At 37.3% G+C, this 12,904-nt stretch overlaps 1 protein-coding gene across 2 annotated transcripts in view; it reads right to left on the reverse strand.

Annotated features, from left to right (window-relative positions):
- Positions 1-12,904, reverse strand: part of CUNH12orf40 (chromosome unknown C12orf40 homolog) — a 56,638-nt gene that overhangs the window by 9,931 nt on the left and 33,803 nt on the right. For both annotated transcript variants that reach the window (XM_040753957.1, XM_021225470.2), the window contains 5 exons: positions 11,612-11,727; positions 8,189-8,718; positions 7,527-7,596; positions 5,735-5,795; positions 28-91 (listed from right to left, as the gene is read on the reverse strand). In XM_040753957.1, the coding sequence (XP_040609891.1) occupies positions 28-91; positions 5,735-5,795; positions 7,527-7,596; positions 8,189-8,718; positions 11,612-11,727 (841 nt within the window). The remainder of the gene's footprint in view (positions 1-27; positions 92-5,734; positions 5,796-7,526; positions 7,597-8,188; positions 8,719-11,611; positions 11,728-12,904) is intronic.

A 12,904-nucleotide genomic window follows, 5' to 3' on the forward strand; every position in this document is an offset into this window, starting at 1 on the left:
ATAAAGTTATCATATAGTTACACTCACAGATTTTCTCAGCAGACATTGACTTCCCTTTTAAAGGACAAATTCCTCTTCCTTCCATTGGGATCTAGAGAAAAGAATTAAACTTATAGCAATCCAAAGCATTCATAACACCTAACCAATACCACCAATTCATTTTATAAAAATTTTGCTTTATATTACTTTCATTCAACAAAGACATTTTCACAAAGAAAAAATATCCAACTAAATTTAAATTCCAATTGGCTTACCAACACTAAGAGTGCAGTAGACAGTTGATAAGAAATGAATCACTAGCAAAAGAAAAGGCTTCATGCTGTCACGGTGTATATAGTTAAACAAATGCAAGATACTAAAGTACTTGGGGGTATGATATACTATGCTTTTCTTGTTTTGTTTTTTAAGGTGGGATATCAGTTATTACTCTTCCTTTTAAAAATATAAACAAAGCTTAGAATTACCAATTGACTATAAAACACATCGTTGGTTATAATTTCATTATTATTTAATTTACATAATGATTTTTGTTTCCTTTCTTGTTTTTAAAAACCAGTGTTTCCTAATTTCTAGTAAGTAAAAAGGTTAAGCAACTGGGTTTATTTTGTTGTTCTACTCTGGATTTTTATAAAATCTGATGGGAGAATGTGGCTACAGGTATCCCTGCTGAGTGTCTGGGGTGCCCTTTATAACTGACATATCATATATCAGACTATAGAACAGTCTGCATAAAATAAAAGGCTCCCTTTATAGCTTGCTATATGACAGACTATATGATTTACCATATGATTGACTATATGAAAGGTGATATGACTTTCTATATAGCAGACTATATGATTTGCTATATGTCAAACTATATTATTTACTATATGACTATATGACAAGTGCTATGACTTACTATAAGACAGACTATACAACAGATGATATAACTTACTATATGACTAAATGACGATCTACATGGACTGAAAGAAGTGCTTTCTTTGTCTTTTGGTGGGACGTGGGGCCATAGATGAGTAAAGGAGATACTGTCTAGCTGTCTCCCTTTCCTTTTGAATGAGAAGCCAGTGTACACTTCTAAGCATGCCTTGAATTTGATATAGATACTACGTAGACATGGTAGAAATTTAATTTATAGCCATGAACAGAAGTAATGTGCACTATTTCCAATCCAAAACCAGTAAAATCTCAAGCTTGTTTACTTGTTTACAATGTAAACCACAAACCTGAGAACCGCCCAGAACAAAAGTCCACACCAGTGTGAGGCCTTGAGGTAACACAGGAGGAACATCCCTTCCCTAACTATTTTATCATTTAAAAAGACTTTCCTATTCATCTCTTGACATACTCAAGCACTAAACTTGCATCAACAAGAAGTGTTTGAGTCACACCATGCAACCAATATTAAATTTCCTATACCCATTATCTTTTCAAACTTTACATTTTGTATTTCTTTTCATTCTACTTGTTCTTTTTCATTGTAGATCTGTGTAAGAGTTACTGCTAATAACAACATGGCAGAGTCATTACTAGACTGTCTTGAAACATCCTCCACTAAACTTTAGTTCATTACCTATCACTTTAGCCATTCTTGGGCTAAGGCAGCTACATTCTTTGCCAAATAATACAAGAATGGTCACTAACCCAGTTGCTGATAATATTCTCCCTGGAATCTCTTGAGCTGGGCCTCCATAGTCTACATTGTTCTCAGCAATATTATCTTCCAAGCCCTACAAGGATGACCCACTCATTAAGCCTTGTTATCAGCATTCCCAAAGTTTTCCACATTCCTCCAAAACCAGCATGATCAGGTCTGTCACAGCAATAACCCATTCCTTGATTGCAATTTCTGTCTGAGTTACTTTTCTATTGCTGTGACAAAATGCCATGACCATGGCAACTTATAAAAGAAAGCATTTGATGTGGGGGCCTATGGCTTTAGAGCATTAAGAACTCAAGATGGCTGAGCACAGAATGGCATGAACAGCTGGAGCTTACATCTTGGTTCAAAAGATAAAGGCAGAAAGAGAGACTAGGAATGATGTCTTTTTGAAACCTCAAGCCTGTCCCCAGTGACACACTCCCTCCAACAAGGTCACACCTCCTATTCCTTCCTGCACTAAGAGTTCCATCAACAAATATTCAAATGTATGAGCCTATGGGGGTCATTCTCATTCAAACCACAGAGCCATGCAAAAGAGAAGAAACTTCCTTTGCTCTCCAGGAGAGCAAGGCTTCACTCAACCTGAGCTGCAGCAAGTCAGCCTTGCTAAGATTAGAAGTGCTGCATCATCTTTCTTCTCTCTCCATGTGCACTGTCCTAGCAAAGGCAGTGACACTGTTACATACAGTCGATATTCAATACATATATACATAAGGGTCGCTTATTTTTAATCTTTGTATCTATGACCTAGAAATGTCTAGAGCTTTTTCTTCTTTGACATCTTTTAAGGTAAGAAAAGACAGCCCCTTTTCAATTATTGTGCTAATTTCAAAGAACCTCTCATTCCTTACATTTTATGTAAGAAAGTGACTTTCATTTATCTCTATCTTAATCACATTCTCTACTGTAGAGGAGGAAACAAAAAAAAATGAGAAAGGGACTCCAACTGGGGAGAAAGAAGGGAGCTCAATCCAGAAGGAGAAGTGAAAGGGACAAATAACATTAAGGTTGCTCTTTTCTATGCACCTAAAACTACACATGATACATGTAAGTACATGTGTGTATAATATATGATGTAAGTACATGTGTGTATAATAGATGTTGCCAGAGCTTACCTGTATCTTAAGTTATCTCATCTGTTTACAGCTCAGTTTAGAGGGTACATCTATATTATTCATAATGGAGGAATATGAGTTTTTAAAAAACAGGACAGCACCCAACATCAATGACCCCTACCCCAGAAAGCACCCCTTTCTGCTTTCTGTAATAGTGTTCTACTGGTATTCCTCCAAGCTTCTTGCTAAATCACTTAGTCTCTTCTGCCTTGCTGAAATGCTGTGGCTTCTCTGGAAGCTGGCAACTAATTCTAACCCTTTCTCTTGAGAACTGTATACGTGGATATATTCCATGGAGACCTATGGACTAAAGACTCAAAGCACCAGCTGGCCTACAGCCTGTCCACATGAATGCCTAAAACACACCATCACATAGACCAGGAGGTTTTCAGAAGACTCTCAATCAAGCTCAACATGTCTACTTTATCATTCAGAAATCTGTTCCTCCATGAATCAGACTTAGAGTAGGAATTGTTTTAAAAACAAACAAAAGACATGTACATCACAAAATATATAGTAGCACAATTACTTCTTTCTCTAGCAACAATCTCCTGGTAAATTAACATTTTTCCCACACACAGCAGTTCAGAGACCCGGCCCTTTCATTCTTATGCTCCATTGTTCCTTAAAAACAGCATTGCCATGCAGTCATCAGTAAAAAGAGAATGTGGAAAAGCAGCAGCTCCCGCTTGCTTCCTACAAGTCTTAAACTAGAGCCATGTATGTGACCTCGGCTAATTTGTCATTAAAGTTCCAGCTACAAGGTAAGCCATTGTGGAAATATGTTACTTGGCTAGGAAACCATTTCCCAGCAATAGCTCTTTGCACAGAGGTAAACGAACAGTAAGTTGGCCTTTTCTGACATGTCCTATATTTTCAACTTTGGTGAATGGGGCCATTTTGCTTCCCATTTACCTAAACCATTAGCTGTACGCTTTCTCAATTTCTTCCTTGTCCTTTACTAATCACAAATCATAAAGTTCTTTTAAATTCTCAATATAAATCATCTTCCCATCCTTATTACCACTGCCCAACTTTAAGAACTCATTATTGGTACCAACAAAATGACTCAGAGGAAAAAAACACATTGCACAAGCCTAATGACCTAAGTTCAATCTCTGGGACACACATGAAAGTAGGAAGAGAAAGCCAATCCACAAAGCTATCCTCTGATTTTACACATATGCTGGGTTATGTGTGGCCCTCCTGCATCAATTAATAATCAAGACAGCCTCAGAGATCTATCCACAGGATAATGTAATCCAAGCAGTTCCACGGTGGAAGCTTCTCTCAGATGGTTCTGGGCTTCCTCAAGTTGACAATTAAAGCTAACTAGGACATGTGGCCTTGAATGTTTCTGTTAACCAAATGTGACTGTTGCCAAAGTCAATCTATACTATTCTAATGTCATCTAATGCTTCTGCTATAGTTTTTAGTGGGCCTCTCTTTGGTGACAGGTGATTCAAGTACTAAACATCATACAAGTTCATTTGTGACCTGGCTCTTCATTTTGCCCATAATTAATATTTTGCCACTCCAGCACTCCTTGTAATCTGTTAGGAGTGGGACAATAACTGGAATTAAACTAGATTCTTGAACTTTGTAATCCAAACTAACAAACAACTCTCTAACATCTCACTTTCTGTGTTACTACACCTCTAGACCAGTGGTTCTCAATCTTCCTGAAGGTGCAACCCTTTGACACAGTTCCTCACATTGTAGTGAACCCCCAATCATAAAATTACTTTGTTATTACAACTTTAATTTTGCTACTGTTGTGAATCATAATATAAATATCTGATATGCAATCCCAAAGGGGGTTGTGACCTACAGGTTGAGAACCATTGCTCTAGACAGTCTATGCATACAGCAAACTCTTCATTTAAAGCTATGCTCAGAAACTGCATCCCATGTAATGTCTTGCTATTAAAACCCATGAAACTTTAAAGCCACTTTCACTAGGCTACTGGTGACCTTTGTAAAAATTAAATAGCAGCCACTTATCTACACGCATTGCATTACTGTCTACATAGCTTCAGAAGGGTTTTAAAGGCAGATTATATATTCTTTTACACATACAGTGTATAACAGAATGTAATCTCTAAGACTTTACACCTGTGCTTAGTGTACAGAAGACACTGTCTATCGCATGAATTTATATCACTCGACACACACTTATTACCTTTGTCAGGGTTTCTATTGCTGTGATGAAACACCATGACCAAAGCAGTTTGAGCAGGAAAGGGGTTTTTTGGCTTATGCTTGTACATCACTGTTCATTAGCAAACAAACAAACAAACAAACAAACAAACAAAACACAGGGCAGGAACTCAGTCAGGGCAGGAATCTGGAGACAGGGGCTGATGCAGACAGAGGCCATGGAGGAGTGCTGCTTACTGGCTTGTTCATCATGGTTTGCCCAGCTTGCTTTCTTATAGAACTCAAGACCATCAGTCCAGGCACCACCCACAATGGGCTGGGCCCACCCCGTCAATCACTACTTAAGAAAATACTCTATAGCTGGGTCTTATGGAGACACTTTCTCAATTAAGGTTTCCCCTCCTTTCAGATGACTCTAGCTTATGTCAGGTTGATGTAAAACTAGCCAGCGTACTTATTAAAGAAAAATTATATACAAGAGTGTCTAATTATGTGCCAGTGGTTCAGTTCCTGACTCAATTCGACTCACCAAGAGAACAGAGAAAGTCAAAGCATTTTTTCAGCAAAGTCTTACAGTGCAGTAAGAACTATTTTAAATATGTCTAGAGTAACTTGTCTCAAATGAAGAACATTATTATTTTCTAACTCTAAGCCATAACTTTTCTAGTATAAGAGAATATGAGTCTAAATAAAAATAAATTTACAAATAAAAGATACTCTTACATTAATATAAACTAATTGCTAAAATATAACACCACAGACTGACTAATTAAAAAGACAATGTGACAATGAACTTTACCTCATTACGGTCAAAATCACATGACTGCTTATGATGTAATTCTTTCAAACGAATATCACCCCTAGGGATTATTTAAAAAAAAAGTGTTAAGGCCTATTTCCTCTGACAGTTATTATCCTAAATTTTGATTTCAAATCAGAATTATATGAGAAGCTTCTTAAAAATATGAATTGACAAGTACTATAGCAAACTGCTCATGCATTTTAATATGTAGGTTAAACATCTATATTTTCTTTGCATGTGCATATGTGTGTGCGCACAACCATGTGTGTGTACATGTGAATGCCAGAGTTCGACCTCAGGTGTTGTTCCTCAGGAGGCATCAACCTTGTTTTATGAGACAGGGTCTCTCATGGGTGTCTGGGGTTTGATCAGTAGAGAAAGCTAACTGTCAACAGGCCCCAGGAATCCTCCTGTCTCCTACTTCCCAGTGTTGGGATTAGCAATGTGCACCAATACACCTAGCTCTTGTATGTAGTGCTAGAATTAAACTCAGGTCCTGATGCTTGTGCACCAAATCACACTGAGCCAAATCCCCAGCCCTGAAACATTAATATTGTGGCATAATCCCTCCAGGTAATTTAAATTTGCACTCAATCTTGAGAATCAGGTCTTGTTTCCTTTCCCTCTTTATTTTTTTTGTTCTTTTGCAACATAGTGCCATGCATCCTAAGTCACTTTTTTAAAAGCTGACTTTAAAACTCAAAGCCAAACAAAATGTTTTACTCATAAACGTTCAGATAATTGAAGAACAAAGAATTTCCTTTCTCGATTTTAGAAATGTATTATGTGCCTAAATTTTAATTAATGAATGCCAACTCCATAAAATGGCATGTATGAATTCTTTTATTGATAGTTACCTTAAAGATTTCCATAAGAAATCACTTCCACAAAAAATATGAATAAGTAAATTGCAAATCATAAAAATCTGGTTAAATTATGATTATTACTAAGAAAACAGGACTACTCAGTAACTATGAGCTAAATAACATTCCCTTTCATTATCTATAATTGTGGATAATTTTGTAGAAAAGCCAGCAAGGCCACTTCAAAACTCAAAGGAATAAACCATGTTTTAAGAAATAACAAATCCGCTGGGTGTTGGTGGCACACGCCTTTAATCCCAGCACTCGGGAGGCAGAGGCAGGCGAATCTCTGAGAGTTCGAGGCCAGCCTGGGCTACAGAGTGAGTGCCAGGACAGCCTCCAAAACAATACAGAGACACCCTGTCTCAAAAAACCAAAAGAAAAAAAAAAAGAAATGACAGAACGTAACCAAAAGCATAACAATGAGGAGATACAGGGGACACAACCCTCAACATAGCTATTCTGTCACACAGGGGCCTGTGGGAGGTGAATGCTAGCATGCAAGGATGTGGAACACCAACTGTCACATAATGGGGACATTCTTGCTCATACTGCTTATACTGCCTCACTGAATTCTCATATTCCTTGTTGATTCTATACTAAACAAGCAACATTCCTGTGGGGACTGCAGAGTGAGACAACACGCTGTTTGTGCTAGTAAGCATTCTCCCCATGTGATACTTCTATTTCTGTTAACCAATAAATTGATATTTAGAAGATATATGGTGGATATTCAACACTAAATGGTCAAATAAGGTCTTTGAGACTGGAAAATGTGAAAACCGTAGGCTTAAAAGGTTACTATTACTTTTTTTTTAAAGGCAAGGCTTCTTTGAGACCAGTTTGCTTATCATCACAAAAACATTTTCATTGCCATGTTCTATTTGTTCATTTGAATACATTCCTACATGTAAGTCAAAACTTACGTAGAGTACACGGGGTATTCCCAGGTATTTCTCTGCAGTGCTTTCTCTTGGTCATCACTTTCAATTTTTCCTTCAAAAGTAAAATCATATGCTATATTAAACTTAGCATCATGGGTTTTGTTTTTGTTTTTGAGACTGGATTTCTCTGTGGCTTTGGAGGCTATCCTAGAACTTGCTCTGTAGACCAGGCTGGCCTCAAACTCACAGAGATCTGCCTGCCTCTGCCTCCTGAGTGCTGGGATTAAAGACGTGTGCCACCAATGCCCGACCAGCATCATGATCTTTGTGGAAATATCTATCTGTGTGCACATGTGTGTTCAAATATGCAGTATGTGGGTGGAGGTCAGAGGACAACATTCAGGAGCTGTTTCTCTTCTTCCACCAGGGGATCCAGGATTAAACTCAGGTCAGCAACAAGCCATCCTGGTAACTCTGAGGATGTTAAGAAATAGCATATATACTCTACTGGTTAGGGAATAATGGTAAGAAAAAAGTCTGTACATGTTCAGCAAAGGCATCTTAGATTTAGTCTATATAATTAGCTGAATCTAAAAATATAGAACACTGGGATGCAGAGGGCCAGCTGTGTGTGTGTGTGTATAAATAAATGAAATACGGTAATATATATTTACATATAGAGAAACTGAGTGTGCAATACCAACCTTTTCTTCCACGGCTAGTTGGGTGACAATCTGTCTCAAAAGATCTTCTAAATTCATGTATTTCTCTATTGCTGTACTCCTTCTGGTAAGGGGGCTTCTTTGACTGACATGTTCCTAAATAACTTGTATTAAGTGGAGGATTATGAAAAGTTGCCTGTGGAACTGGAAAATTCCCTTTGACGAACCCACCAGTGGAATGGCTTTCATCAGAAGAAACTACACAGGTGTCGCTCAAACTACCATAGCCACACTTATGTAAGGTTGGCATTCTCCCTGGCTGATCTCTGCTTAATAAATTGATCATGTTGTGACTAACAAACACATCTGAGTCATGATTGGATGACAGATGTCTCTGAGTTGGCTGGACCACATCTTCAAGAAAATTAGAGAAAGCTTTCCCATTACTCCCCCAAATCTGTTGCACTGATGTTTTTTCCATAGCAAAGTCTGGCTGTCTTCTTTCACACAGGCTTCCACAATCTTCACCCAGAATCACAGGTCTTTTAGTAAGGAAATCACCAGTTTCTGAACTTTGGAATAAATAGAAACATATTTAGCAGGAAAGGGTTGATCATTTTCATTTACAAACACTAGCTTCAATTGAAAACTTTGAAGAAGATAGATACTGAAGAGTGGCTAGCATTTCCAAAATTGCATTTTAAATTTAATATTTAAGCAGATAATAATGTTTTAGAGGGAAATCTATCCAATATATTCTTCTAATAATAGGCATGAAAATAATTTATACATGGTTCTGTATTTCAATGTGAAATTTAGTGAATAGTTTTATTTGTTATACTAGAAAACAAAACTATACTCAGTAGTCTGACTTCTACAGTACAGTCTAGCAAATAACCTAGTGTACCACTGTATGCTGCTGCTGTTTAGGCAAACAGAAAGAGATCCAGAAGACTGGGGCAAGGGAGTTATCTTACATAAAAAATATTTTAAGGGTTATAAAAATCATTATCAAAGATGTTTTCCAATTTAACAATTGAAACATTTAACAAAGTTCTCAATGAAGAAAAGATGTAATTTATTTAAAAGATAAGGTAACACACATGAAAACGAATTAGGTGAACTGGGTAACCTATAAATTCTTTTCATAAGCAAAAATGGAAACTCTGGTTTAAGTCTAACTTGTACTAACAAGCAAAGCTGACACAAAATGTTTACAACAAAAGTACCTTTTGTTTTACCACTGATGACTATAAACTCACTTGAGATTGGACTATTTCAGGGAATTCAAGTATAAAAATAAAGGGAGGAAACACAAGACTGCTAGCAAGAAATGTTTAATATTCACTTTATTTTTAATTATGTGTATTTACTTATGTATATTGGATATGGTAAGTGCAGCTGAGTGTAGGTGTCTACAGAAACCAACAGTGTCAAATCTCTTAAAGCTGGAGTTACAGGTGGTTTTTGCTGCTTGATGTGGGTGCTAGGACCGAACCAGGACACTTGTGAAAGCAGTATGTGCTCTGAGTCATTTCTTCAGCGTTAAAAATTCTGATTTCTAATTTGATTTTAACTACCTATCAAATATTTAAATAGAAATACTATGTTCTAGGCACAAGGTCATGGGTTGGGGATAGGGAAAGAACTGTTAGAATTAAACAGAGAGAAATTCATATTTTGAGCCATATGTTCATAGATCATGATTCCCTGTGATTTCTCAATGAGCATTTAATTAGTGCTTAATACTAAAGACATAATCCATTGTAATAACACACACACCATTAAAGCCAGAAAAGTTTTCTATCATTACAAATGGGAGAATAACATAGAACATAAGTTATAAAACACACTGTATGTTGAAATCATATTTTATAACTGATTTTCAGCATTATAAAAGATGAATTACTAAGAGATGTATAAAACAAAAACAGTTATTACCATAAGACATGTAATACAGTAAGGAAAAGGAAGAGAAAGTAAGAACCATAGAAGTGCTATCCTACAGTCAAAGTCTAATATAATAAACAAAAATTCTTCTACGTTAAGAAAATCGGTAAGGTGGCACCATCAAATTTGGGGTACCTCTTCAACAAATGTTTCTGGGAAATGAGATATTCACATACAGATTAAAACTCCACTGCTATTTCTCAGCTTCTACAAAAATCAACTCCCAGTGGAGCAAAGAACAGATTAGTGGAGTACTCCAGGATACTGGCAATGGTTTTGTGAACATTGCCACAAAGCACAGGAAACACTGTCAATATTGGCAAATGGTTTGTAGAAACTAAACCATCGAGAGGGTGAAGAGAAAGCCTATAGAACGTGTGGAACAATTTTCCAATTATAAATCTGTTAGAACCCTCCCTAAAGCCCAAATAATCAAATTTTAAAATGAGAAAATCTGGGCTGGAGAAATGTCGCAGCAGTTAAGACAATAGCTGCTCTTCCAGAGGACCTAAATTTGATTTCTAGTAACCACGTGGTAGCTCCCAACTGTCTATAACTCTAGTCCCAGGTGATTCAACAGCCTCTTCTGGCCTCCTTAGATACCAGGCACAGATACAGTCCACAGACATATATGCAGACACAACATTCAAACACATTGGATAAAATATTTTTAAAAAACTTTTCAAATGAGCAAATGATTTAAATAGATGTTTCTCAAAAACAGAAATATAACTAAACTATTTGAGAACAAATACTCAGCATGATTAGCCCTCAGGGAAATTCAAAGTAAAGTCACGATACCAATTAAAATGGCTACTTTTAAAAAACAAAACACAAAAAATAAACAAATGTTGACCCAGAGATGAGCAGGAATTATTACACATGATGTATGGAAATACAAACTAAAAATAGAATCACTACTATAAATAACAGCATGAAGGTCCCTCAAAAAATGCAAATGTACCAAACGATCTAACTCATTTTCTCCTTGGTATCTCTCCAAAGAAATGAAACCAGCACACCCACAATGTAGCTGCATATATATGAACTATTCACAACAACTAAGACATGGACTTAGTCTGCATGCCCATCAACAGATAAATAGTCTAAAATTACAGGATATGTTCATATAATAGTATTATAAAAAGAATGACTAAAACTAGAGAGCATTATGTTACATGGCAAACTCAGAAGGACAAGGACAAATACACTTTCTCACATGCAGATAAAGATGCAAAGATGTGGACTGCAATGAGTAAGAGCTGACAGGCTGAACTTGATATGTCCACACAGTACTCACACATAGAACTAGCCCCCTGAAACTGCTAGTATGCATGGTATGTTAGTATTTAAAAGGACAAAGTTAAACTAACTAAAGGATGTGTTTCACTATAATGCCTTTTTTCTAGAATATTGCTTACATCTTCAACTAAAAATATTTCTGTCCTTTTAAGATCCAAGTAGCAGTTTAGAGTTCAGCGCTCTCTATCATCTTTCCTTCCGCACCCCACTCACCTGTTCATTCTCTCATATGAGGCTCCAAACTCTGCTGCTTTTTGAGATGAACTGAAAATATCTTGATGTTTATTTAATTTGGAAAATAAGGAATCAGAAAATGTTCCATTACTGAACTGAAAAAAGGAAGAAAATGACAAAACAATATGTACATATTTACACTTTTAATTGTATTTACCTATCTACACATAATTACTAACTAATGTATGGCTATTACATATGTGTATATATATATGAAGATAAATATTTAGGTAAATATTCTATAATGTTTTATTTTCTACTTTACAAAGTAATTCATAGAATATGGGGTTTAAGCTGTATCAACAAGGTTTTGTCTCTAAGTTATAAACTATAGATTCTCTCAGCCCTCCTTCTCGTTCCTCTGTCAGTTGACAACACCAAGAAACACTCTCTACCTGGGACCTCTGGTGGCCAGCCTGGCTGGGACTCAGGTAGGGGATTTGGACTCTCTGTCTGGTCTCGCATTACAATCTCTCCAGTCTCATTCCCAGCCTTGTAGCAGCTGCTTTCAGGTGCCTCTCCTCCCACTCTACCTCCATTTCCTAGGGTTTCTGGCAAACCTTGTGAGGACCCAGCTTTCACCAACTTGAGGACCCTCTCAGAGCCCTCTGCTAGCCCATCCCCATTCCTTTGTGTCTGCGTCCAATACCAAAGAACACTTTCTACCTGTGACCTCAGTGGCCACACTTGGCAGTGACTCAGAGAGGCAATTCATACCGTCTCTCCTGCCCTCCTATATGACCTTTCCACTCCCCTCAGCCCTGTAACTAAGCACTTACAGGTACCCCTCCTCCCTCCTCAGCTTCATTCACTGGAGACTGCAACTCCTGGTTCAGACCCAGAGTCACCCTAGCTCCTTCACCTCTGTCTCTCTACATTTCTTCACCACAACCTGCTCTCCAGATCCCCTTTCACCACCACACCTTCAACTGTCTGGAGACACCATCTTGGACAGGGTCCCCTCACTTCTTCCCAAATTCCCACTCAGGCTTTTCTCCTAACCCATCTCTATTCCTCTCGGCAGAAGCACTCTCCTAAGATCAAGAGAGGGCAACAGAAATCACAGAACAAAACAGTCATACATCCCTCTAAAACACAACTGTGTAACAATACCTTGGATAACCGCAGTTGTCCTTACTCTATCTTCCCGACACCAGTACAAAAAACAAACAAACAAACAAAAAAAAAACATTAACAGCCAAGATGAGATTCTAAAGCCAGAAGAACCTGGCTGTTCTACAAACACTAAGGACCAGAGAGATCAGCCCAGTG

The sequence above is a fragment of the Mesocricetus auratus genome, unplaced genomic scaffold (genome assembly GCF_017639785.1).
Source record: "Mesocricetus auratus isolate SY011 unplaced genomic scaffold, BCM_Maur_2.0 Super-Scaffold_100010, whole genome shotgun sequence".
NCBI classification, from domain to species: domain Eukaryota; kingdom Metazoa; phylum Chordata; class Mammalia; order Rodentia; family Cricetidae; genus Mesocricetus; species Mesocricetus auratus.